Genomic DNA, 27,496 nt, shown 5'->3' with positions numbered 1-27,496 from the left:
GCTTGGATACAGCACTATGTGCACAGATAGCTTTTTTAGTAGTGACCTTTTGTGGCTTACCCTCCTTCTGGAGTGTGCCAATGACTGCCTTTTGGACATTTATCAAGTCCACAGTCTTCCCCATGATTGTGTAGCCTACTGAACCAGACTAAGGGACCATTTTAAACGCTTAGGAAGCCTTTGCAGGTGTTTTGTGGTAATTATTTTAATTTTCTGAGATAATGACTTTTGGGTTTTCATTGGCTGTAAACCATAATCATCAACATTAATAAAAATAAACACATGAAATAGATCACTCTGTGTTTAATGACTCTATATAATATATGCGTTTCCCTTTTTGTATTGAATTACAGAAATAAATTAACTCTTTAATGATGTTCTCATTTATTGAGATGCAGTTGTATAATGGTAATATATTATTTTGAAGAGTTTGCTGATAAAATTCTGCATTTTAGGGAGACTTGTAAAAGCATTTACATTTGTGTTTTTTTCTGCCATGGAATCTGACCCAATAAATGTTCTTTCTGTTTATTCCCCTATTACAGCAATTTGATGACATTCATGTGGTGGTTCTCCACAAGGAGGAAGGCATTGGTCTAGGCTTCAGTCTTGCTGGAGGAAATGATCTAGAAAACAAGGAAATCACGGTATGAAATTTAGTAAATGCTCAAGGTCGTTTTTCGGTCATAAAACATTAATATTCAGTGTGTAGTAGCCTCTGCTAGGTACTGAAGATCATTTTCTATTCCCATGATCTTGGGCTGATGTGCATTTTTCATCAGTGACTACTAGCCCTTGAATGAAGCTGTGCTGGACAGAGATAATAATGACTTTACATTCTTAGTGCTGGCCTTATAAGACTGTCAGCTGAAGCCTATAGACTTGCTGTAAGGCAGCCTAGTTCTGGTTAAAGTTTGTCAGGCATTATTAAGTGTCTCCAATGGAACTGCTGGACATGTGTAATACATTATTGGGCCATTTAATAGTTTTGTGTATATCGGTCTTGGACTTGTCATTGAATCCCAATGCATGAATCGTTTCTTGTGCTTCTATTGTGGCTCGTCACTTGGTGGCAAGTTCTGTCGACCTAAATGGAATATTTGTGACCCTGACCATGTAGTATAGTTTAGCTTTTCTAAATTTGACCTACAGTATTTTAGTGATTAAAGTGAACTTTTTACTTGTTGCAGATTCACCGGGTTTTCGATGATGGACTCACTGCTCAAGAGGGTACAATCCAAAAAGGAGATAAGGTTTTGTCCATTAACGGGAAATCACTTAAAGGTGTCAGCCATAATGATGCTACTGGAATTCTGCGACAGGCTCGTCACCCCAGGCAAGCGGTCATTGTCATAAAGAAAGAAAATGATGAAGAGCAATCCATGGACACGTCCGAATTCTATGGTGTCTCTAATGACTCTGTGCTATCTAGTGAGTATAGAGCTAATCCCGACATTACACAATTGTGTCTGGATTACTTTCTTTATAACAAAGGAATGAAACATTGAATGTGAGCAGGAGAATGTGTCACCCCCCATTACAGCTTTTCTATCTATGACCAACTGCAGCAGTGGTTGCAATTTCTACTATTACGACCAATCATATCGATTATTACAGAATTATCTTTCTTACTACTCTCAAAATTGAATTTTTCATGGTACTTGTGTCCTTCTTGAAGTTTTTTCATTAAAGGGAACCTGTCACATGCAATATGCACCCAGAACCACGAGCAGTTCAGGCTACATATTGCTAATCCCTGCCTAACTGTCCCTGTATCTAATAGTATAGATAAAGAGATGCTTAGAAAAAGTATTTCTAAAGATCTTTTATAATATGGTAATGAGGCCAGGGACTAGTCGCAAGGGCGTCACTTCCCTTGGCTAGTCAGCCCCCTTAGCATGTTAGCACGCCCGGGTCAGAGGCATGGCCGATCTCACTGCTTTCTGCTGACACCGTGCCCAGCACTGTATTTCGGCTCATTGCGCATAATCGGAAGTCCTGGACTTCCAGTCATGTGCACTATGAAGCCGGGTGTAAGCATTCTGGCTTCAAACTGGTATATTACATATGACCGGAAGTCTGGGGACGTTCTGATCGTGGGCACTGAGCTGAAAACCAGTGGTGGCAGCGGAGAGGTGAGAGTGACCATGCCTCTGATGCTGCGCATTCATTAGCATGTTAGCACACCCACAGGCACGTGCTGACATACTAAGGGGATCAACTAGCCAAGGAAACTAACGCCCTTGAGACTAATCCCTGGCCTAATTAGCAAATGATAAATGATCTTTAGATACAGTGACCGGTAGGCAGGGATTAGCAATATGCACCCACAACTGCTCCTGGTTCTGGGTGCATATTGGACCTGAGAAGTTCACTTTAAAGTAAAGCTGACAGGAGATCCATGTAGCCCACACCAGGGGCAACATCAATCAGAGACCGGCTTCACTTTTGCAGTCCTGTATGTTGTACTTTGACCAAATGCGACTTTTCAGAGAAATCAAACTTTGAAAAGTGACCATACATCTTGGATAACTAGTCTGAGGGAGGTCTTTGGTAGCTTCTCCCCACATCACCAGACTGGCAGGTCCGTTCTTACCTATGGGTAAAGTTAGACCTGTCAATCTTGGGCACTAAGGTGAATCCATTGGGGACCTGCTTGGACTAGTGGTTTGGGCAACATTAATCTCCTTTTGGGTTCCCCTTTAATAGCCCATGATGAGTGGCATATGATTACACCTAAATTATATTATGTTAGGAAATGTTCATGCTGTATGTGTCTTTATTTGGTCACAAAGTGGTTGTCATGGAAAATACAGACTGCTGAGAATTGCTGTTTACTATAATATATTGAACTTTTATTGTGGGAATTTGGATTCTTTAAATTTGATCTAAGGTAACATTGTCTTTGTGCTAGTGTACCGCCCCGCGCTCGGCTGCAGCCGAGCCGCTTGGGTCCAGGCTTGTTGGTGGGTGGCTCGAGCGCCTCCGGACCCGCGAGGTCACTTCGCTCTGAAAGGGGATGCTGGCGCTTTTGGTGGGGGTTAGGTAGGTGCACGGCCGGAGCCGCGCTTGAGTTCGTGGCGCCACCCACGGGATGTGGTGAAGGTAGACACCACCGCTGCAGTTACGGAGCACCCAGGGGAGATGGTAGTGCAGCAAGTTGTTAACCCCTCCGTGGGCAGGGATGGTGGCCCGGGGCCCGTTGGGGGTAGCTGGGTGGTGCAGGGCGGTGCGCGGCCGGATGGCACTGTTGTACTCACTGTTATTGACACACACAAGTCTCTGGTAAACCAAGTTGATGGTGGTCGGTGCCCGCAGCCGGCTGCGTCTGGTCCCCCACCCGGTTCGGTGGTCTTGGCCTTTCTCTTGCACCGTGTTGTGTACTTGGGCTCCCTGCGCCTCAGCAACTGGAGTCCGCTCCCCGACTTTGTGGATGCCGGGAGAGCCCTTTTGCCCGCAGACGCTGGCCCGTGGGATCTCTCTGCCTGTGCAGTGGATTTCTATCCCCCTCGTTGGGCTGTTGTCTTCAGTCGGGACTTGGGTGGGAAAGGACCTATAGTCCAGACAGCAATCAGTTAATTAACTCAGTCCAGTGGATTCTGGACCTCGTTTCAGGGTCTGAGTACCCCCCTGTGTGCTCCGGTTTCCGAGTTGGTTCCCCGGGTCGGTACTGGCAGGCCACTACCCTGTCTCGGTCCACCACGGTTCCACCCAGCCGTCTTCCCGGCTCCTGCAGGCTAAGGCCACCGTTTGCCTTCTAGCCTAAGGTGCCCAGGCTCCAACACCGGCACCTGTCATATGTCTGCAGACCTGGGCACAGGCCTGCTTCCACTCTCCTTCACTCCTACCAACTACAACTAATCTGCACTGTTTTTCTGCCTCAGGCCCTCTGGACTCCACGGAGGGCGTGGCCAACTGCCTGGCTCCACCCCCTGGTGTGTCTATCAAGCACTGAGGGAGGTGACTAGGATTTAATGGTTGGCTGATGACACCTTTTTGGGGGACAGGTGTAGTGCAGAGGGTCTATCTGTGACTACCTGGCTATTCCAGTGCGTCACACTAGTTTTTGTAATTCTTATAGAATATGTCTGCTTTGTTCTGACAGATTCTGAAAGTGCGGGATCCACAATGACTGTCACACTTGAGAAGCATTTGACTGGTCTCGGATTCAGCTTAGATGGAGGAAAGGGATCCATTAATGGAGATAAGCCTATTGTCATTAATAGGATATTTAAAGGTGAGAATATCTCATTGTCTTTCTTAATACTTGATAATATTTATACAGTGTAAGCTTCACTATGAAGACAAGAGAATGTCTGAGGTGTAAAGGGAATCCGTCACCAGCGTTTTGCCACATCATCTGAGATGTATCACTTAGATTACTAGCTGCAGCCGTTCTAGCACAATCATAGGTTTTAGCAATGCAGCAGAGCTGAAAAAGATGTGCCTGCACACACCAGGCTCCATATATACTATGTCTATAGATAATGAGCCTCTAATCACAGCAGGGGTGTGCCGGACTAGCTGAGCTCTAGCTGACCTAGTCCGGCAGTGATAATCTCTTGAAGTTAAAACTAAAATTGCAGGGAAACAACAGCACACAGTGTGATAACAAACACATTACTGAAATCTCTGTTAACCATTACAGCATGCTGTCTTAAAATTGCATAGCAAAAACCTGCTGATAGATTTCCTTTTAAACGCCATGCTACCATGAAAACAAAGAGACCTAATGTTGCTTCCAATGTTACAATATAAACCTATTCGGTTTGCTATAAAGATATTATTCTGACTGTAAGCTCTGCAACTTGTACAAATAAAGCAAGTCACAAATTTGCATGAAATTGCTATGAACAACCACTAGAGGGCAGTTGTACACTTAGCAGGAGAAATACAGTTTAGGGTTTGCTTTATATCAGTTCAGTTCTATAATACTGACCTTTATTATACACTATTGTTTGCTGTGGCTGTATCAGTCATGTAGAAAATGAATTAATATGTAAGCTTTTTATTTGTTGTAATACACATTGCATTTCTTTGTGTATAAGAAACATTTTCATTTCCGCTGTTAAAGTCGAAGTTCCTCAAAATAGTCAACTCTCTCACTGCTTGCTGCATTAAGCATTCTCTTCTCACTTTCCATATCTGTGGACCAGTCAAAGTGAGAATTGCACGTCTTCAACATGACATTTACTTATAGAATAGCGCCACCTGGTGTTCAAAGCACCAAAAGCAATAGCAATGATCACATCCACCTAAACTGTCAAGTGGACACAAGTACTATCACTACTCAGCTTCAGAACACTGGATTCCATGTTACATATGTGCATTATATTGTCAGCTGCCAGAGGGAGAAGGGGACAGATTCTGTCCATGTACCACCCTACCACCACAGATTAGCATAACATAAAGAGAGAAACAAGGAAACAAAAAATAAAAACATGAAAGAGATTTTATTTTTTGAAAAGCACCATTAACTACTTTTAAACAGCTAGTATTCCTCGTCTTCTGATATTAAAATGATTCATGGGAATATGGCTTTAAAGATAGCCATACATGGGGCAGCTATTTAAAATGATTACATCTGGATTGGTAGAACTCAATTCCAGCCAGTACTATGACACACATTGCTTCTGGGCTGAGGGATGTACAGTGCTGTGAAAAAGTGTTGTCCCCTTCCTGATTTCTTATTCTTTTGCAATGTTTGTCACACACAAATGTTTCAGATAACCAAATAAATTTACATATTAGACAAAGATAACACAAGGAGACACAACATACAGTTTATAAATTAACTTATTTACTATAAAAGGAAAAAGAAATCCAAACCTACAGGGCCTTGTGTGAAAAAGTGGTTGCCCACCCCCCACCCTTTAAACATAAATTATCTGCGGTTTATCATATTTTTGGGAAGCTGAGTTCTATTTCCCTGGCGACATCCAAGCCTGATTACTACCCCACCTGTTCTCAACCAAGGAAGCACTGAAATAGGACCTGCCTGACAAAGTGAAGTAGACCATAGCATCCTCAAGAGCTACACATCATGCCACAGTCCAAAGAAATTCAGAAACAAATGAGAAGCAAAGTACCGTATATACTCGAGTATAAGCCAACCTGAGTATAAGCCGAGACCCCTAATTCTACAACAAGAAACAGGGAAACCGTATTGACTCGAGTATAAGCCTAGGTAGGGAAATGCAGCAGCTATTGGGAAGTTTCAAAAATAAAAATAGATCCCAATAAAGTGTACTGTGCCAATCCTTGTCCCCCCTTGTAGTAATGTGCCCATCCTTGTCCCCCCTTGTAGTAATGTGTCCATCCTTGTCTCCCCTTGTAGTAATGTGCCCATCCTTGTCCCCCCTTGTAGTAATGTGACCATCCTTGTCCCCTCTTGTAGTAATGTGCCCATCCTTGTCCCCCCTTGTAGTAATGTGCCCATCCTTGTCCCCCCTTGTAGTAATGTGACCATCCTTGTCCCCTCTTGTAGTAATGTGCCCATCCTTGTCCCCCCTTGTAGTAATGTGCCCATCCTTGTCCCCCCTTGTAGTAATGTGCCCATCTTTGTCCCCCCTTGTAGTAATGTGCCCATCCTTGTCACCTGTTGTAGTAATGTGCCCATCCTTGTCCCCCCTTGTAGTAATGGGCGCATCCTTGTACCCCCTTGTAGTAATGTGTCCTGTCCTTCTCCCCCCTCCCCTTATTGTAATGTGCAACTTCCTTGGGCCCTGCAGTATTGTCCCCTGTAGTAACGTCCTCCTACTTGACCCATTCTTGTCCTCTATTATGAAAAAAAATTATTCTCACCTTCCTCAATTCCCGCGGTGCCTCAGCTGCTTCTTGTAGACTCCTCTGTGATCGCGTCCAATGCACAGGGCTGCTGTGTGCCGTCATGTATTTACTGCAGTTGAATGCTTTACAGCGGTGGCTCTGACAGCAGGGAGCCACCGCTGCTGTCAGTGCTTTACTGCAGTTGAATGCTTTACAGCGGCGGCGCTGTAGCCGTAAAGCATTCAACTGCTGTAAAGCCGATGGTAGCCTGCAGCGGCGGCTCTGTTCACGGGATGCCTTGCAGAACGCAGGCAAAGACCCCTCCATGATAGCGACCAATACAGTGGGCCACCGCTGCCGTCAGCGCTTTACAGCGGTTGATTGCTTTACTGCACCACCACATTCAACTGGGGTCTACAAGGAGCAGCTGAGGCACCACGAGAACGGAGAAGTGAGAATATGAGAATAATTTTTTTTGTAGGAACCTGACCTGAGTATAAGCCAAGGGTGACATTTTCAGCTTAAAAAAATGGGCTGAAAAACTCGGCTTATAATCGAGTATATACGGTAATTGAGATCTAGAGTCTGGAAAAGGTTATAAAGCCATTTCTAAAGCTTTGGGACTCCAGCGAACCACAGTGAGAGCCATTATCCACAAGTGGCGAAGACATAGAACAGTGGCAAACTTTCCCAAGAGTTGCGACCTCTCATCAAAATTAGCCCAAGAGCACAGCAGCAACTTATCAGAGAGGTCAAAAAAGACAACAACAACATCCAAAGAACTGGAGGCCTCAGTTAAGGTCAATGTTCATGACTCTACCGTAAGAAAGGGACGGGGTAAAAATAACCGGCATGGCAGAGTTCTAAGACAAAAACCACTGCAGATCAAAAATAACATAAAAGCTCGTCTCAGTTATGTCAGAAAACATTTTGATGATCCCCAAGTCTTTTGGGAAAATACTCTGTGGACAGACAGACAAAAGTTGAACTTTTTGGAAGGTGTATGTCAAATTACATCTGGTATACTCTAGAAGTAACACAGCATTTCAGAAACGGAATTTCATATCAACAGTACAATATGGTGGTAGTAGTGTGATGATATGGGGCTGTTTTACTGCTTCAGGGCCTGGAAGGCTTGCTGTGGTAAATAGAACCATGAATTCTGCTGTCTACCAAAAAATCCTGAAGGCGAATGTCCATCTATCTATTCGTGCCCTCAAGCTGAAACACACATGGGTTATGCAGCAGAACAATGATCCAAAACAAAACCAGTAAGTCCACCTCTGATTGGCTTAAGAAAAACAAAATGAAGACTTTAGAGTGACTGTCACAGGTGTGTCATGTGTGATAGACAGTCATGTGGTTTCTGACCATAGAAGGTCACAGTGTTTGGCTGCGCAGAATGCTCCCTGACTTTCCATTGTTCCTGCTCTCAGTATTAATTGGTATAGGTAGCTTTCCTGTTGAATTAATCTTTTGGACCCAGCAGGAGCTCGCCTACCACCCAGCTTCTGATCATCAGTATCAGCAAACGCTTGATTGCAGTTGCTGCTGCTATGGGTGGCCCAACCAAATATTATGTTTAGGGGGCAATCTTTTTTTCATACAGAGCCCTGTAGGTTTGAATTTATTTAGTCTTTATTATTAAAGGATATCATTTATAAACTGCATTGTGTGTTTACTTGTGTTATTTTTGTCTAATATTTACATTTATTTGGTGATCTGAAACATTTATGTGTGAGAAACATGCAAAAGAATAAGAAATCAGAAAGGGGCAAACACTTTTTCACACCCCTATATGAGTGCTGAATTTCACTTTGTTAGTCTTTAGGGTCCAAATTTTTTACACCAGCTTTAATAACCTCAAATTGGAGTGATTTAGTGTAAGATATGTATTTTAGTCCATGTCTATTTTAATTTACGTTACTTTGTTGTGTTAAAATCTGATGAATTTGTTGGACAAGCTTGATCATGACCCCTATCTGCTAAGCTCTGCCCACTTGTCACACAGTTGGTGAAACTGGCATAAAAACAAAAAGTTGCAAAATTTGAGCTATGAAATTTTTTTTCAACAGTTTCATGGCAGATTTCCGGTGTAACTGTTTTGCCGTATCTGTGCCTTTGCGTTCCGATTTGGTGTGGCGAAGCAGCAGTCTGATTTCACCTATTTGTCTTAAAATGACCTAGACAAATTGCCGACACTTCCTAATCTCATACATAGTCTGAACTGGTGCATAATGAACATGACATACAATATCCAAAAAAGCAGTTGCAGTCAAGTGAACGGAAGGAGAAAAACAAGAATGTAGATAGTGAATATTGGAATGTGAATACGCATTACTGCTAAGAAAACATGAAAACATTTCTTTGAAAAATATGAGTTACTTAGCAAATAAAGGAGGCCAATTTTTTTCTAGTTTGTATTATGGAGTCGTTTCTTTTGTTTGCGTACTCCTCCCAGTTATATAAGGTGTTTTTCATTTTCCTTTTGCAGGTTCTATTCTAGCCCTTATAAAAGTTCAGTTTGGACAAGAGAGGCATAGCAAGTAGAGTAGGACCCAGATGAGCGTTACGCCTTGACGTGGTATCTAGGCACAAGTAAATTTGGCCACATTTATTTGCTATGTACCTCATATTTTTCAAATACATTTTTTCATGTTTTCTTAGCAGTAATGCATATTCACATTCCAATATTCGCCATCTACATTCTTGTTTTTTCTCCTTCCCTTTACTTGCGTGCAACTGCTATTTTTGAATATTATTTAAAAATAACCAATGCACTGGCACAGAAGTGCTGGAAATGAGGTTCCACATGGGATTGTGATAGTTTGACATGGGGTCACAGCTAGGCTACCTGCCGAAGACATAACGTCTGTGCGGTTTTATTGATGCAGTATTATATATTGCTCTTGGCTTCGTATTGAAACAGCAATAACTCTTGCTGGAACCACCTGTAAGCCAGCGGAAAATGAGCTTGTAACCTGGACCTTCACCTATAAACCATCAAATGTTTGCTTTTCTAGGTGCGTCAGACAAGAACGATGCTGTTCAGCCAGGAGATGAATTACTGCAATTGGGAAATATCAACCTACAAGGTCTCACTCGGTTTGAAGCCTGGAATGCAATCAAAACACTGCCCATTGGGCCCGTACTCGCTGTCATCAGGCGATCGAGCACCACTGGCTCTATGAGCAATCAAAGCACATAGGTGCACAATGAAGAAAACTGGCAATTGCATAACTGCTTCTGTTCTTGTCAAGGTGTTTATGTCATGGAAGACTAACTGTAAGGCCAGGGTCAGATGAGCGTATAGCATGTGCTGTAAGAGCATCGGATGGAATATCCTAATGACAGTCATGAGTGTCATTCACTGTGCTCCGACTCTCTCTCATGTGAAAATCAGATCACAGGTGCGGAGAAGATGGAGAGATTAATTTATCCATCTTCTCCATTGTCTGACTCTGACTATATCTGATTGTACTGATGTAATCCGAGTGCAGTCATATGTGTCACATGCACCTATAGACTTGTATGGGTGCACAAAATCTAATTGGTGGATGCACATGCAGCGTGCTGAGATATTTTGCACATCCTTATTTGACATGAGAAAAAAAAATCACAGCTCTGCTCTGCCCCATTGACTAACAGGGGTCAGAGCGCAATGTGAGATTTCTTGCACTTGTCCAGTTTGAATGCTAATATGAGCAAACCATAAGGTCGGGGTCACACAAGCGTATGAATTGGATGAGTGCAATGCAAGGAAATTTTGCATTGTGCTTTGACCAGTGTTATTCAATGAGGCAGAGCAGATCTGCAATTTTTTTTTCTCATGCCAAATTGGGATGAAGGAATTATGGCAGCATGCTACGATTGGTGGCGAATCACGGATCACGTGCACCCGTAAAAGTCTATGGGAGCATGTGAAACATCAGACTGCACTGATGTCATCCAAATACAGTCTGATATATGCTGGGACAGGCAATGGAGAAGATGGAGAAATTTATCTCTCCTCCTCACCTGTGATGATTCTCGTATGAGATAGAATCGGATCACAATATATTGACACTCGGGTCACACTCCCAGCAGAGTCTGAGCCACGGGTCATTAGTATATTGCATCAGATGCTCATGCAGAGGATGATATACATTAATGTGACCCTGGTCTAATGTGAGAAAATGAAGGCAGAATAATCTTCAGTTCTAAATGAGGCCTATCAGTCATATGATGATACATTTACTTACATGTGCCAAAAACATGTGTTAAATGTTGCTTAAATGTAAGTGAAATATTGTCCACTTTGGTCCTACATTTCCCCTATAGCCTATATAGGGGTCCTTAGATATGTTATGAAATGGACCAAGTTTTCCAATCACAAATAACTGCACAAAATGTTAATTTTTTGTGGACATATTCATTGGGTTTCAGTTAGAGGTGCAGCTCCTAGTTAAATTGGGTATAGCCAGTGAAATATCTACACATAGGAGAACATGTCTCACTGTCCCTTCTAATGTCACTATGATGGCACTATTGTCTTTAAAAAAAAGCCAGTTAATGTAGTAAAAAAAAATATATTTTTATATGCTGCCTGATTCACTTTAAATAAATGGTAAAAAACTAAAAACTAATTCTATTTTGTATGCATAAGATTTTAGTGTGAGTAGAATGAGATTTCCATCTTTGGTGCTTGTTAGTGATGAGCGAGCACTACCATGCTCAGGTGGTCCAAACTTGTAATGAGCAGTCAATGCTGGCATGGGCGCGACTCGAGTACCCGAGTATAATGGAAGTCAATGGGGATCGCGAGCATGTTTTTGGAAGATTTCCCAGAAAAATGCTCAAGTCTCCCATTGATTTCCATTATACTCAGTACTCGAGTCGCGCCCATCTGAGCATCCAACTGCTCTTAGCGAGTACCGACCATACTAGCATGCTAGACCTCACTCATAACCAGTGCTAGCATACTCCTTCTGACCATACCTTTATTAAACTCACTAAACAAAAAAACATACTTTATGTTATCAGCCTAGAACTTTAACCCATATACAACCCCTGGCAAAAATTATGGAATCACCTGGCTCTGAGGATGTTCATTCAGTTGTTTACTTTTGTTTAAAAAAAGCAGATCACAGACATGGCACAAAACTAAAGTCATTTCAAATGTCAACTTTCTGGCTTTAAGAAAAACTAAAAAAAAATAAATCATGAGAACATAATGTGCTAGCCAGTAACGGTTACTTTTCAAGACCAGATAGGGGGAAAAATTATGGAATCACTCAATTATGAGGGAAAAATTATGGAATCATGAAAAAACAAACTAACAAAAGAACACTCCAATACATCACTAGTATTTTGTTGCACCTCCTCTGGCTTTTATAACAGCTTGCAGTCTCTGAGGCATGGACTCAATGAGTGACAAACAGTACTCTTCATCAATCTGGCACCAACTTTCTCTGATTGCTGTTGCCAGATCAGCTTTGCAGGTTGGAGCCTTTTCATGGACCATTTTCTTCAGCTTCCACCAGAAATTTTCAATTGGATTGAGATCCGGACTATTTGCAGGCCATGTCATTGACCTTATGTGTGTTCATTCAAGGAATGTTTTCACAGTTTTTGCTCTATGGAAGGATACATTATCATCTTGATAAATGATTTCATTGTCCCCAAACATCCTTTCAATTGATGAAATAGGAAAAGTGTCTAAAATGTCAATGTAAAGTTGAGTATTTATTGAAGATGTAATGACAGCTATCTCCCCAGTGCCTTTACCTGACATGCAGCCCCATATCATCAATGACTGTGGAAAATGACATGTTCTCTTCAGGCAGTCATCTTTTTATTGTTTAGCTTTTCTGTATGTAAGTCCCATTTCCTTAGGCGGTTTCTTACAGTTCGGTCACAGACATTGACTCCAGTTTACTCCCATTCGTTCCTCATTTGTTTTGTTGTGCATTTCCTGTTTTGGAGACATATTGCTTTAAGTTTCCTGTCTTGACGCTTTGATGTCTTCCTTGGTCTACCAGTAAGTTTGCTTTTAACAACCTTCCCATGTTGTTTGTATTTGGTCTAGATTTTAGACACAGCTGACTGTGAACAACCAACATCTTTTGCAACATTGCGTGATTTACCCTCTTTTAAGAGTTTGATAATCCTCTCCTTTGTGTCCATTGACATCTCTCGAGTTGGAGCCATGATTCATGTCAGTCCACTTGGTGCAACAGCTCTCCAAGGTGTGATCACTCCTTTTTAGGCCAGAATCACACTTGCTAGTGCCTCGCGTGTAACTCGCGCGAGTCTCTCATGGTAGAACCCGGCATGGCCACCCACTCTCCTGACAGGAGCGGGTCGGTTGCATGTATCTCTATGCAGCTCATACGCTCCTGTATGCATAGTGTGCGGCCATGCCGGGTTCTACCATGAGAGACTCACGCGAGTTACACGCGATGCACTAGCAAGTGTGATTCTGGCCTTAGATGCAGACTAACAAGCAGATCGTATTTGATGCAGATGTTAGTTTTGGGAATGAAGATTTACAGGGTGATTCCATAATTATTTCCTCATAATTGAGTGATTCCATAATTCCCCCCCTGTTTGGTCTTGAAAATTAACAGTTACTGGCTAGCACATTATGTTTTCATGATTTTTTTTAATGTTTCTGAAAGCCAGAAATTTGCCATTTGAAATGACTTAATTTTGTGCCATGTCTGTGATCTGCTTTTTTAAACAAAAGTAAACAACTGAATGAACATCCTCAGAGCCAGGTGATTCCATAATTTTTGCCAGGGGTTGTAGTATGACGTGTACGGAGGCCAGAGCTCCAACTCCCAAAGCTGCCACTAATAGTGTGGCCCGAGCAGCAGGTGCCCTTCCCCCTTCAGCTGTCCACAAGCTCATACCTTGCATACCTACTTAAAAGTCCATCCCTGAGCGAGGCAGATATTGCACCTACATGGAAGAGAGTCAATTGTTTTAACTTCATTGCCATAAAAATTAATGTAATAAAATGAATATAAATGTAGGCAGAAAATGAGTAAGGGCAATATTCATTAGCAGCTGTCACATTGCACAGAACTGTATGAAGTCTGCAATTACTAACGTAATAGTGCCATAAAATGCTTGGAAGAGTATGTTTTTATGTAAATGCACATTATACGACCGCAGATGGGACCTTCAAGTATCTTACTGCCATTAAGATGGCGTGGAGACGTTTGTGTTTTCTCTACACTCATGTAATTGAAAGTCAGCGGTTCTAGTATTGTAGATACTGCGTCCGATTCATTATTGTATTTGCACCTTTGTTTCTCCAGTTTCTGATGTTTTTCTACTGTTTTTCATTTGTGCCCAATTCTTTTAATTTGCTCCTATTTCTAAGCAATTTATGTGTTTGTTTTTTATGTTTACCATTGTGTGTGGAGTTTACAGAAGTCTTTAGCCGATTCATCAATTGTGACTTTTTATAAAGTGACAAAATATTGTCGTAATATACTGCATCCCCAGTCTGGATTGTTGTGTACCCCAGTCAGTGCAATTTTGAACCTCTTTGTGAACTGTCTGACTTTTTGCACTAATGATATTGCAAAATGGGTCAAAGATGGAAAAAAGGCAATTGCTGACAAAATTCATGATCCATAGGCACCACTTTGTAGAATAACACAAGACAACAAAAAAGTGACTTAAAAAAAACAAAACGCAAATGATGATTCAGGGCCATTATGTCAGCAAAAACTCCCACATCATCACATAGAGTAGATGAGACAGCATTGATGGAGCCACGTCACAAGGAAGTGCATGATTGTCCCAGAAAATAGTGTCACCTACATAAATGTGCTGAAGATGGTAACAGAAATCACATTACCGCTAATAAATCTGAAACAGCAGCTTCTACAGGTCTCCGTGGAACTCGTTATGTCAGTGCTGCATAACGTGGCGCTTATCATTATAGCAGCATTTAAAGGGAACCCATCATTGCCCCAAATGTTAACCTGCAGAAAATGGGCTAATCTGCAGGTTAATAGCATTGTAAAGATCCATAGGATAGGGGATAAAACAACTTTCCAATTGCTGGAGATCTGAAAAGCTATGACCTTTACTGATCCCAGCAATGAGGCTCTGAATACCCCCTTGATGTCAAGCATGCACACCTTCACCACAATCACTCTTGATGAGAGTGAAGACACTTGAGACCAGCACTCGGCTATCTTTTGCAATTCCATTGACAATTAAGAGTGAAGGTGTGCATGTTTGACTTTCGCTCCTTTCAGACAAGCCTGTTTTTGGGATCGGTGAGTGTCTCAGACTCCCAGTGATATGGAGTTATTTGCTATTTTATGGATAGAGGGTAACTTCTATTCAGCGTCGGACTGGCTACCGGAGGAATCTCCAGTAATGCCAGGCCTGGATTCAGGTACCTGCATTGCACTCCGAAGCTCTCACCTGAGGTCCGGCATGCAGCCAAGACTGTACCGCGAGCACCGAGTGATTGATTCCCCGGCGAGTGCGGTTCATTTCATGACAGCTGCAGACAGGCCGGGCTGATCATCGGAGTTCAGGTGAGAGCACCAGAGATCACCCGGCCTGTCTGCAGCTGTCATGAACTGAACCGCAATCGCCGGGGAATCAATCACTCGGCGCTCACGGTACAGTCTCGGCTGCACGCCGGAGCTCATTTGAGATTCCTCCGGTAGCCAGTCTGACGCTGCTTCTAATTCTCTTTGTTCTGATAGGGGTTTCATCTCCTCTGTGTCTTCTTCTCAGCTCCTCTCAACTGATTAATGACTACATCAAAGTTCAGATCAACTTTGATTTGTACTTTAGGGATAAATCTGCAAAGAGGAGTTCAGAAAAAGAGACAGAAGAGTTACAAACTCCCTCACTGACTGATTCTCAGTTAGGCCGGAGTGACACTTGCGAGTGACTCATGAGAGTCATAGCATCACCCGACACGGCCGCATACTCTCCTGACTGGAGTGGGTCGCTCCATGTATTTCTATGCAGCTGAGACACTCCTGTCCAAAGGGCATCAGGCTGTGCCGGGTGATTCAATGCGAGACACACGTGAGTCACTCGCAAGTGTGACCCCGGCCTTAAAGGGAATCTGTCACTAAGTTTTTGCATCTAATCTGAGAGTAGCATAATGTAGTGGCAGAGATCCTGATTCCAGCGATGCATCACTTAGTGGGCTCCTTAGTGTACTTTTGATAAAATCCCTGATTAATCAGCAGTAGATTATCATTAGAGGACTACTTTGCATGCTGCTAGGTAGTCCAGCATATCCATGAGCTCTGTATAAGGGCACACTCACACGAGTGTGAAAAACAGATGAGTGCAATGCGAGAAAATCTTGCATTACACTCTGACCAATGTTAGTCAATGAGGGAGAGCAGTTGGTCAGCTTTTCTCGCATCCAAAATCTGTATGCGAGAAAAGTCGCAACATGCTGCCATTTTCTGCTACAGCCATATCCCTAGCACCCACATTCAAGTGAATGGGTGCGAGAGAAACATCGGACTGCACTCGGATGTTATCCCAGTGCAGTGCGATATACGCACAGGCTGACAATGGAGGAGATGGGGGGGATTAACCCCTTCCTCTGCTCCGCAGCACCCGCCCTCAGCTTCACAGCCGTGACCAGATTGCAAGATCGGGTCACAGTCGAATGACACTCGGCTCACGCTTGCAGCAGAGCCTGAGACGGGGGTCATTAGCATATCGCATCCGATGCTCTCGCCCCGGATACCATACACTAGTGTGACTCCAGCCTAACTGATAGATCTGCAGCAGAGAAAACATTGAATTTATCCAAATGACAGCAAACGGCTCAGTAAGTGACACATCGCTGGAATCAGGGTCTCTATCTCTACATTATGCTGCTCTCAGACGGGGGAGCAAAAACCTGGTGACAGATTCCCTTTAATCTCTTTCTGCTGTCAACAATGAGCAGTAGTAGGGAAACAGCCTGTAAAAGACAAATAGTGAAATATTTTTTAACGAAAGCCAATTGCAAAAATATTTTTTATTTCAAAATACATGTATTTCAGTAAAATGTTCCCAGATGTGTCTACATTTTTTAAATAGAATAAATAATGAAGGTAGATACATGCTATTTTGAACATTTGGTAAAATAACGTCAGAACACGAGAAAATCATCAGATGAAACATTTGGAGGAAAAGCTTTCTTGGTCCTGGATATGACTGTTGTAGCTCTACGGTAGTTTATGGAAAGCAATCAATACAGTCATCAATAAAAAATGCACATATATGTGAGAAATTGTATTTTAAACATTACCTGTCATGAGATTTACGTGTTTTAGGCCCCTTACACATTGCGTTTTTCTCTACGTCCACAGGTCCCGTCGGGGCATCCGTCCGGACCGCCCCTCCCCCACTCTGCAAAGCGTGCTCCGGACGCATGCGCCCGACAGGGCCATTCACTGTTATGGAGCGCACTGCGTTAGCGTGTGCTCTGTTTTGTGCCATTTTGTGCACATATACGTTTCTGCAGACGGACACCCGAACGTAGACCACCTACGTTCGGGTGTCCGTCTGCAGAAACGTATATGTGCACAAAACAGAGCACACGCTAACGCAGTGCGCTCCATAACAGTGAATGGCCCTGTCGGGCGCATGCGTCCGGAGCACGCTTTGCAGAGTGGGGGAGGGGCGGTCCGGACGGATGCCCGGACGGGACCTGTGGACGTAGAGAAAAACGCAATGTGTAAGGGGCCTAACTCTGAAACGCTGTCGTTTTTCAGGAAAAAAAAACAACACACTTTGAAAAGCCGCTTGTCCCAGCGTCACTTCCCTAGACTATACATGTGTCATGTCAGACGTTAGTCACTTATGTACAATAAGTAGTTTGCCAAATTTACCCGGGCTCGAGCCGAGTTGTAAGAAATGATTCCCCAGAATGGTTGTTGTGTGGGCAATGAAGGCATTAATAAGAGACGTCTCGAGAGCAGTTACAGCCTCTTCTACGACAGTTTTAACTAAACCCATAATCATTTTCTGCAGAGTAACTTTCTAGTTTTCTAATGGATGATGGTCAGTAAATATCTCACGATTATCTGACAATTAATATTACTGATTCATACTCATGTTATAGGAGGTTTAACATGAGGAAATTTAGGAAATAGAGGGCTTAACGCTTCTGCCCAGGAGGGTCTGTAAGACGCCTGCTCTAATCTATGCAACATGCAGTGTTTGTACATATCTCATCATCTTTGTCGGTATATGATATATATGTAAATACATATGGATTTGTAATATTGAATAAAATTCTCTAATTAAATATGGTTCATCAGATTGTGATTTCTTGTGAATGGTGAAATTTCCTTTTGATAAGCTAATCACTAACATATTAAACTCCTCAGAAATGATCGGGCAGATAAATAAGGTTGTATGAGAGGTAGCTTTCTTTTTTTATTTTAGAATATTTTGTACCTGTCAATCAGACTGATGTTATGAGGGAAGATTCAGACAACACAGATAGACTCCTATTATAGGTGAAGATCCAAACCACATATTTACACTGCTGGTATAGGAGACAGCCCAGATTATATGCACACATTTAATATAGATGACGGCCAAGATTATGCACAGACTTTTAGAACAGATGACAGCCTAGATTACACAGCCAGTCTTAAAGGGGTGGTTCACCCATATTTTTTATTGTCTAGATCGATATTATATTGAGAAACAATGTTTCTCTCAAATACCTTGTGTTGTCAATAGTGCCTGTGAGAGGCGCTATTGCAGACCGCTGCTCCCCGTCCAGTGACGTACCCGTCCAATGCTGCCACGTCACATCCGTGCAGCCGGCTACAGTCTTCCAGACTCTGAGCTGTGAGCGGTGTTTCACTGCTGTCACAGCCCATCTGCTCCCTCCTCCTCCTCCCTCCTAGCACAGCACGGCGCGTCTCCTGCTCCTCCCTCCTCGCAGAACGCTGCAAGCAAGAGACGTGCTGTGAGGGAGGAGGGAGGAGGAGCAGGGAGCAGATGGGCTCAGAATGCAGCCGGCTGCACGGATGTGACGAGGCAGCATTGGACGGGTACGTCACTGGACAGGGAGCAGGGGTCTGCAATAGCGCCTCTCACAGGCACTATTGACAACACAAGGTATTTGAGAGAAACATTGTTTCTCAATATAATATCGATCTAGACAATAAAAAATATGGGTGAACCACCCCTTTAAGGGGGCTTTACATGCTGCGACATCGCTAACGATATATCGTTGTAGTCACATTGTTTGTGACGCACATCCGGCGTCATTAGCGACATCGCAGCGTGTGACAGGCTGGAGCGACCTAAAACAATCGCAAAAAAGTCAAAAGTCGTTTGTTTTGGAGAGGTCGTTTAATTTAAAAAAATCGTTGTCAGGTAAGTAGCGATGTTGTTCCTCGTTCCTGCGGCATCACACATCGCTGTGTGTGACACCGCAGGAGTGACGAACATCTCTTTACCTCCATCCCGCCGGCAATGAGGAAGGAAGGAGGTGGGCGGGATGTTGCGTCCCGCTCATCTCTGCCCCTCCGCTTCTATTGGGCGGCCGCTTAGTGACGCCACAGTGACGTCGCTATGACGCCGAACACACCCCCCCTTGAAGGAGGGATTGTTCGGCGGTCACAGTGACGTCGCTGACAAGGTATGTGCGTGTGACGCTACCGTAGCGATGATGTTCGCTACAGCAGTGATCACCACATATCGCACGTACGACGGGGGCGGGTACTAACACACACGACATCGCTAGCTATAGCTAGCGATATCGTAGCGTGTAAAGCACCCTTATCAGTACAGGTGATGGCCCAGATTACGCAGCCAGACTATTAGTATAAGTGATGGCCCAGATTATGTAGCCAGACTATTAGAATAGGTGATGGTTCAGATTACATAGCCAGACTAAGGCTGGGTTCACACATAGTGACAGCGATAACAACGTCGCTATTACGTCACCATTTTCTGTGACGTAACAGCGACCTAGTAAGTCGCTGTTATGATCGCTGCTTAGCTGTCAAACACAGCGACGCAGCAGCGATGATAACGTCGCTACATGTGCAGAGAGCAGGGAGCCGCGCACACTGCTTAGCGCTGGCTCCATGCACTCCTAGCTACAGTACACATCGGGTTAATTACACGATGTGTACTGCAGCTACATGTGCAGAGAGCAGGAGCCGGCAGCACGGGCAGCGTGAGAGAGGCGGAGGCTGGTAACGAAGGTAAATATCGGGTAACCACCTTGGTTACCCGATGTTTACCCTGGCTACAGCTTACTGCAGGTTGTCACACTCCGGCTCCTGCTGCCTGCACATGCAGGATTATTGCTCTCTCGCTGTCACACACAGCGATGTGTGCTTATCAGTGGGAGAGCAACAATAAAAAAAACGAACCAGGGCTGTGTGTAACGATCAGTGATCTCACAGCAGGGGCCAGATCGCTGCTCAGTGTCACACACAGCGAGATCGCTAATGAGGTCACTGTTGCGTCACCAAAACCGTGACGTAGCAGCGATTTCGGTAGCGATCTCGCTATGTGTGAAGCACCCCTAAGTATAGGTGATGGCCCAGATAACACAGCTAAACTATCAATATAGGTGATGGCACAGATTACGCAGCCAGACTATTAGTATAGATGATGGCTTAGTTTACGCAACCAGACCATCAGTATAGGTGATACTACAAATTTGTCTGCATAATCTGGGCTATCGATGACGTCCCAGATTACACAGCCAGACTTTTAGTACAGGTAACAACCCAGATTACACAGACTTTTTCAACAGATGACAGCCTAGATTACATAGCCAGACTAGCAGTATAGGTGACAGCCCAGATTATGCAGACTATATATGCACAGATTATGCAGCTAGACTACTTGTATAGGTGACGGTCCAGATTACGTAGAGACACTTTAAGTATAGGTTAAAGACTTTTTGAACAGGTGATGACCTCAATTAGGCAGCCAGACTTTTAGTATAAGTGACGGTCCAGATTATGCACCCAGACTTTTTGTGTTGGTGACGGTCCAGATTACACAGCCAGACTGGTTTTATGGGTGATATTAGCAATTTTTATATTCAACCTAATTATTAAGTGTTCTGTAAGGCTAAGTTCACACTTCAGTTGTTTTGCATCAGTCACATGCGTTGCTTGATGCATGTGACTGATGCATTGTACAACGGATGACAACGGTGACAAAGAAAAGAATTTCTTTGTCGGACTCTGTTGTATGCTGGGGGCGGAGCTCGGGGGGCGGAGTTCGGGGGGCGGAGCTGAGGAAGTCAGTGCCGCGGTCTGCATGGCTGGGGACAGGTGAGTGAGTGAGTGTGTGTGTGTCTACATGCGTGTGTACACATGCGGAGTGCGGGAGGGGGCGGAGCCGAGTGGTGAAGTATCGGCCTCCTTGCACACTGTATCCAGGGTAAATATCGGGTAACTAAAAGCAAAGCACTTTTTGCTTGGTTACCCGATATTTATCTTGGATACCAGCTTAGCGCGGGCTCCGTGCACCCGTAACCACTGTAAATATCGGGTAACTAACCAAAGCGCATTGCTTGGTTACCCGATGTTTATCCTGGTTACGGGGGCAGGGAGCCAGAGAGCGCATGCGCAGCAAAATCCTACAGATCGCGCTGCTCAAAAAACGTTACATGCTGCGTTGCTCCCGCCCGGCGGTCAGTTAAAAAACGACTGACAGCGACGCAGCGGATGCAACGCAGCATCATCAGTCACAATCCGTCACTAATAGAAGCCTATGGGGGAAAACAGGATTCCTGCAAAATATTTTGCAGGGTACCGTAATTCCTCAAGGCTACGGATTGTGACTGATGCAAAACAACTGAAGTGTGAACTTAGCCTAAGAGAATACCAAGCACTGAGCTGGCATGTAGGGTTATGTGCATGTTCACCTGCACTAAACAATTTTCTTTTCCCCACTTAATGCACTTGTCTTAATGACATACACATTTTCTGCACATCTTACACTTACAAAAACATTAATAAATTACCTTATACTTCTATGGAAAACATGAATTAAAAAAAGTTTTTTTTATAAATATTTTTGTTTTTAAAACATTTAAACACTTACAACAGACAGTGATAAAATAGTTGCTGTACTATGCGAATGACCAAATAAATATGCATAGATGTCTTCTTTCAGTGATTAGGGTGAGGGCACAGCCGCTCCTCCCAGGTTGTGACAAACGCTGCCGGTTCTTGATGAACTCCTTGACCTTTTCCAAGTACAATTAAAAATGAGCAATTCCCTGTGTCATACATTTAATGCTTTAACAGCCTTTGCTAGATTGTTGTAAAACTGGGTCATGGTGTACGGAAAAAAAGATTCCACAACAGATTTTGGGAGGTAGCCGCTGAGATCGGTCTGGAAGAAACTTAAAACTTGTGTTTTCTCAGGTTCCCTGAAAGACAGACACGGAAAAGAACAATAATGAGTTTACAATGCTCAATAATTCCATTTTACAAAACAAAGCAGAAGGTGATTCTCAAAGACAGGGGAGGATAAAATATCTACATAATATCTACTTATAAAACATATGTGTTATGTATTCCTCATCACCTGTATAATTCAGCAAATAGATTAGTAGGTTTTATATTTACTGAAAGGGCTTTTTCAGTTTTGGGAAACCCCTGTCCCTGGTCTGCAGTTTGTTTAAAAAAAACAAACTGTGCTTTACTCACCCTCCCTGGGTCCAAAACCAAGTCTCCACCACATCCCCAGTGACTGTTATTATCTGCAGCGCAGATGTTACGTCGACATCATTGCAGCCAACCAATTTCAGAGATCTTTAAAAGGGGTTGTCCAACTTAGCAAATTACAGCCTATTCACAGGATAGGTAATTTGCTGATCGCTGGGGATCCCACATCTGGATGGCTGATAAGTTACCAAGTTCAATGAGATTTTCATGAAGATATTTTTTAGACTATTTTATTTCTTAATGAGAGTTCTTATCTGTATGTGCATTGGCATGATTCCATCCCTGCTCATTGCTGTCCAAATGTGCCATCCCTGAAATGTCATGCCCAGGGTTCACATGGTGTGTCAGTACAGTCTCTGGCTTATGGACCATGGGTGCATGCATATGATGGTGCAAGGACAGCACATTTACAGTGGCATGCAAAGGTTTGGGCACCCTTGGTCAAAATGACTGTTAAGCTTTGTGCGCACACTGCATTTTTACCCGCGGTTTTACCCGCGATTTTGCTGCAGAAATTTCTTGAGAAATGTTTGTGCACACACTGCGTTATTTTCTCAAGAAAATTCTTTCTGCAGAATTTCTTGAGAAAATTTCTTGAGAAAATGTGCATGTCACTTCTTTTTCGCAGGTACCTGCGGTATTTCACTCCATTCACTGTAATGTAATCGCGAAATACCGCAGGTAGCAAATGATGTGCGGTATAACCCTCGGTATAGCCGTGGTTTACCTGCGATAATGTTCATCACTGCCTGCGTTTTGCAGGGAAGTGATGTCATTATGACAGGAAGCGGAGCAGAGTAAACACACACATATCAGACACAGACATAATAGTAAACACACACATCACACTCACACACAGACATATAGAATACACATACAAATCAAACGTGCATATAAAAAAAAAACAAAAAACCCGCGGGCTCCACTGTATATTTACCATCCAGCCGAGGTAAACACACAGCGGCGGCCCGGTATTCTCAGGCTGGGGAGGGTCGAGGGCCATGGTTAATGCCACCCCCCCTCACGCAGCCGAGAATATCAGCCCGCAGCTGCCCCAGGACTGTCGCATCCATTATGTGGCAGTCCCAGAGTGTCCTCGGCTCTTCCAGATTGCCGTGATGCGGTGGTAATCAGGGTAATAATGCGTTAAATGACAGCGGCTGCCATAAAAGTCCAAGCTTAATCATGGCAGCGTCTATGAGACAGCTTTCATGATTAACATGTAAGTAAAGTGAATAAACAAAGACACCGAAAAATCCTTTATTTTAAATAAGACAAAAAGCCCCCTCTTTCACTATTTTATTAACCCCCCAACACACAGTTCCGACGTAATCCACCGAGGTCCCACGACGCTTGCAGACTGATCCAGCCGCGACTCACACTGTACAGAATGCAGCCTCCTAACGAGACTACAGAGAGGTAATTACAGGTCATTTCCCACAGTCAGTAATGTGAACACACTACCGCTCGTGAGAAATGCAGTGTGTGCTCACAGGGACTCAATCTATTGATTGATAGAGGACAGATCAATCTATTGATTATCTATCCCTCTATCTATCCTTTTATCTATTATCTATCCATCTATCCTATCTATCTATCCATTATCTATTTATTTATCTATCCCTCTGTCTATCCTATCTATCCATCCATCTAGCCATTATCTATTTATTTATCTATCCATCTATCTATCCTTCTATTTATCTATCTATCCTATCTATATATCTATCCTATCTATCCATTATCTATTTATTTATCTATCAGTTATCTATCCATCTATCCTTCTATCTATATATCTATCCTTTTATCTATCCATCTATATATCTATTCTTCCATCTATCCATCTATCTATCCATCTATTTATCTATCAGTTATCTATCCTTCTATCTATCCTATCTATCCATTATCTATCTATTTCTCTATCTATAGCAGAAGGAAATGTTTTGTTTTTTTCTTTTTCTCTTTTTCAACATGCTTTATTTATAAAAAAAAACGCAGGGACCAACCTGCGGAAAAACCGCAGCAACACCGGGGCAAAACCGCATGCGTTTTTCCCGCGATTTTGGTGTGGTTTTTTACTGCAGATGCGGTAATCTTCAACTCCCAGAAGTTTCTCAAGAAATTTTCTTGAGAAAAATCACTTTTCTAGTGCGCACATAGCCTTACTGTGAACAGTTAAGCCAGTCGAAGATTAAATAATCCTTAAAAGACATAAAGTTAAAGATGACATATTTCCTTTGTATTTGAGGCAAATATTTAAAATGGGCCTATGCAAACATTTGGGCACACTGCATTGTTAATACCTAGTAGCACCCTCTTTGACAAGCATCACAGCTTAACACTTTTTGTAGCCAGCTAAGAGTCTTTCAATTTTGGTTTGAGGGATTTTCATCCATTCTTCCTTGGAAAAGTCTTCTAGTTATGTAAGATTCCTGGCTCGTCTTACATGCTATTCTCTTTTGTAAAACCTTCAGCTTGCACCTTTTGAGGTAGTCTATTGTGAATTTTGACATGTGTTGAGGTTCGTTGTTCATTTGTAGAAGCCATCCTCTTTTCAACTTCAGGGTTTTTTTTACAGATGGTGTTATGTTTGCATCAAGAATTTATTGAAATTTCATTGAATCCATTCTTCCCTCTACCCATGAAATGTTTCCCATGTCATTGGCTGCAACATAACCTCAAAGCATGATTCATCCACCCCCATGCTTAATGACTGGTAAGATATTCTTTTCCTGAAATTCTGCGCCCTTTTTTCTCCACAAATACCTTTTATCCCTGTGGCCAAAAGAGTTCTGTTTTAACCTCATCAGTCCACAGGACTAGCTTTCAAAATGCATCAGGCTAGTTTAGATGTTCGTTTGCATACTTCTGACGCTGAATTTTATGGCGTGGCCGCAGGAGATGTTTTCTTCTGACGACTCTTCCATGAAGGTAATATTTCTGCCTGGGGCCTATGAACAATAGAACAATATACCACAACTCCAGAGTCAGATAAATCTTCCAGAAGGTTTTTTGCAGTCACGCGAGGGGTCTGATGTGTCTCTCTAGCAATCCTATGAGCAGCTTTCACATAAATTCTGCTTTAAAAAAACTGAAGTTGAAAACAGTATGGCTTCTACAAATGGAGAATGATACTAAACACATCAAAATCCACAAGAGACTACCTCAAGAGACACAAGCTGAAAGTTTTACAATGGCCCTGATCTGAACATCATTGAAAATCTGTGGCTAGAACTCAAAAGAGCAGTGCATACAAGACGACCCAGGAATCTCACAGATCTGGAAGACTTTTCCAAGGAAGAATGGATGGAACTCCCTCAAACAAGAATTGAAAGACTCTTGGCTGGCTAAGTGTTTACAAGCTGTGATACTTGCCAAAGGGGGTACTGTTCATGCAGGGTGCACAATCTTTAGCATTGTCCCATTTTCATTTTTTCTTCATTTAAAAATGTAAAAGATGAAAATATTTTTTTTTTATAAAATACAAAGGAAATGTGTCATTTTAATTTTATGCCTTTTAGACATCATTCAATTTGCTTAACTGGTCACAATAACAGTAATTTTGACCAGGGGTGCTTAAACGTTTGCATGCCACTGTATAAGCAGATTTTTGATTGGGTGAAAGGACATTGAAGAAAGATTACTCTGCTGCGGACCTCCATCTCTTAGCGATGGTGGTAAGCCCCGAAGATCAGCCTCCTATCCCACCACACTTAGGCCCCTTTCACACGTCAGTGATTCTGGTACGTTTGTGCTTTTTTTATACGTACCAGAATCACTGACATACGCAGACCCATTCTAATCAATGGGTCTGCTCACACATCAGTGATTTTTCACTTAACGTGTCTCCGTGCAGCGTGCCCCCTTGGCCGCGATTCTGCACGGAGACATGTCAGTTTTTGTCTGGCATAACTGATGACCCACGGACCACACTATGGTGTGATCCGTGTGTGATCAGTGAAACACGTACCAGAAAATCACGGACGTATTAAATATTTTCAACTTACCTTGCCTGCGATTCGCTGTGCCTGCTCCGCTCTCGGCAGCTCCTGCCTGGCTTATGAATATTCATGACAGCAGGAAAACCCGACCAGGAAGTAGGTGCTGAGAGCGGTGGACGGACGCTGGAGACCCGAGGAGATCAGCACCATGGACAGCAGCAGTGAAGGCAGGTGAGTAATGTCCATATGCAATCACGGCATCACGGATCGCACATGGACAACCCACGTGTGCCGTGAATCACGGAACTCGGAGGGACATGTGCGTGTTTTACACGTCAGTGAAGAACGTCAGTGTTTTTCACTGACGTGTGAAACGAGCCTTAGAATAAGCAAGTATTACAATCTCTCTATGGACAGCCAAGGAACATGGCAGATTCTGCTATCTAATATCGCTGGGTGGTTTTACCAGTATGGCTTACATCAAATACAAATTCATGACATTAACATTACACTGATAAGTACATACTCTGCAAAACAGCAGTACATTCACCGAGATTCATGATTAAGCAGTTTCCCTTTAATTGCACCAGTGTATTGTGATCAGTGGAAGCAATGAATAAGAGAGCACAAAGTATTATATATCAGCCGACACCCAATCTATATTATTGCTTAATTTGATTCATAGTTTTAGAAGACCAGAAAATCTGCACACTCATTGATTGTTATATTAAATGATGTATAAGATAATATGTTTGTCCAAGAGCTGAAGTAACTGACTTGTGCTAAAGCACTGAGATGGCCGATCATCCCCACTAAGTTTGATGTTTAGTCCATATTCCTATTAAAAGAATAAGTTCCAACCACGCTGAAGTATGTGCATGTAAATAGTAGGCACCTCCCGCACCCATCTGCTATGCGGACGGTCACACGAAGCCATTACATTCACAATCTGAGCACATGGCTGGTCAGCAAAGTTCAGGCTCATCCTCTGATTACAGCCAGAATCACACTTGCTAGTGCCTCGCGTGTAACTCGCGTGAGTCTCTCATTGAATCACCCGGCATGGACGCACACTATGCATACAGGAGT

General features: G+C 43.1%; 2 protein-coding genes across 5 annotated transcripts in view; one reads left to right on the top strand and one right to left on the bottom strand.

The window, feature by feature from the left end:
• The window catches only part of IL16 (interleukin 16), a 160,927-nt gene extending 149,068 nt beyond the window's left edge, over window positions 1-11,859 (top strand). For 2 of the 4 annotated variants that reach the window (XM_075345861.1, XM_075345859.1), the window contains exons 17-21: window positions 546-647; window positions 1,191-1,431; window positions 4,106-4,237; window positions 7,892-8,039; window positions 9,792-9,916. In XM_075345861.1, coding sequence (XP_075201976.1) covers window positions 546-647; window positions 1,191-1,431; window positions 4,106-4,237; window positions 7,892-8,039; window positions 9,792-9,831 — 663 coding nt within the window. In that variant the 3' untranslated portion in view covers window positions 9,832-9,916. Of the gene's footprint in view, window positions 1-545; window positions 648-1,190; window positions 1,432-4,105; window positions 4,238-7,891; window positions 8,040-9,791 lie in introns of all 4 variants that reach the window. The other 2 variants (XM_075345862.1, XM_075345860.1) reach the window with 1 other exon arrangement.
• A 7,056-nt stretch (window positions 11,860-18,915) lies between these two features.
• The window catches only part of STARD5 (StAR related lipid transfer domain containing 5), a 29,423-nt gene continuing 20,842 nt past the window's right edge, over window positions 18,916-27,496 (bottom strand). Inside the window, exon 6 of the mRNA XM_075342780.1 lies at window positions 18,916-22,171. Within this exon, the coding sequence (XP_075198895.1) occupies window positions 22,024-22,171 (148 nt within the window). The 3' untranslated portion in view covers window positions 18,916-22,023. The remainder of the gene's footprint in view (window positions 22,172-27,496) is intronic.

Source organism: Anomaloglossus baeobatrachus, chromosome 4 (genome assembly GCF_048569485.1).
Source record: "Anomaloglossus baeobatrachus isolate aAnoBae1 chromosome 4, aAnoBae1.hap1, whole genome shotgun sequence".
In the NCBI taxonomy this organism is placed as follows: domain Eukaryota; kingdom Metazoa; phylum Chordata; class Amphibia; order Anura; family Aromobatidae; genus Anomaloglossus; species Anomaloglossus baeobatrachus.
Note: the sequence above shows the minus strand (reverse complement) of the source record. Positions and strands in the feature narration are given on the sequence as shown.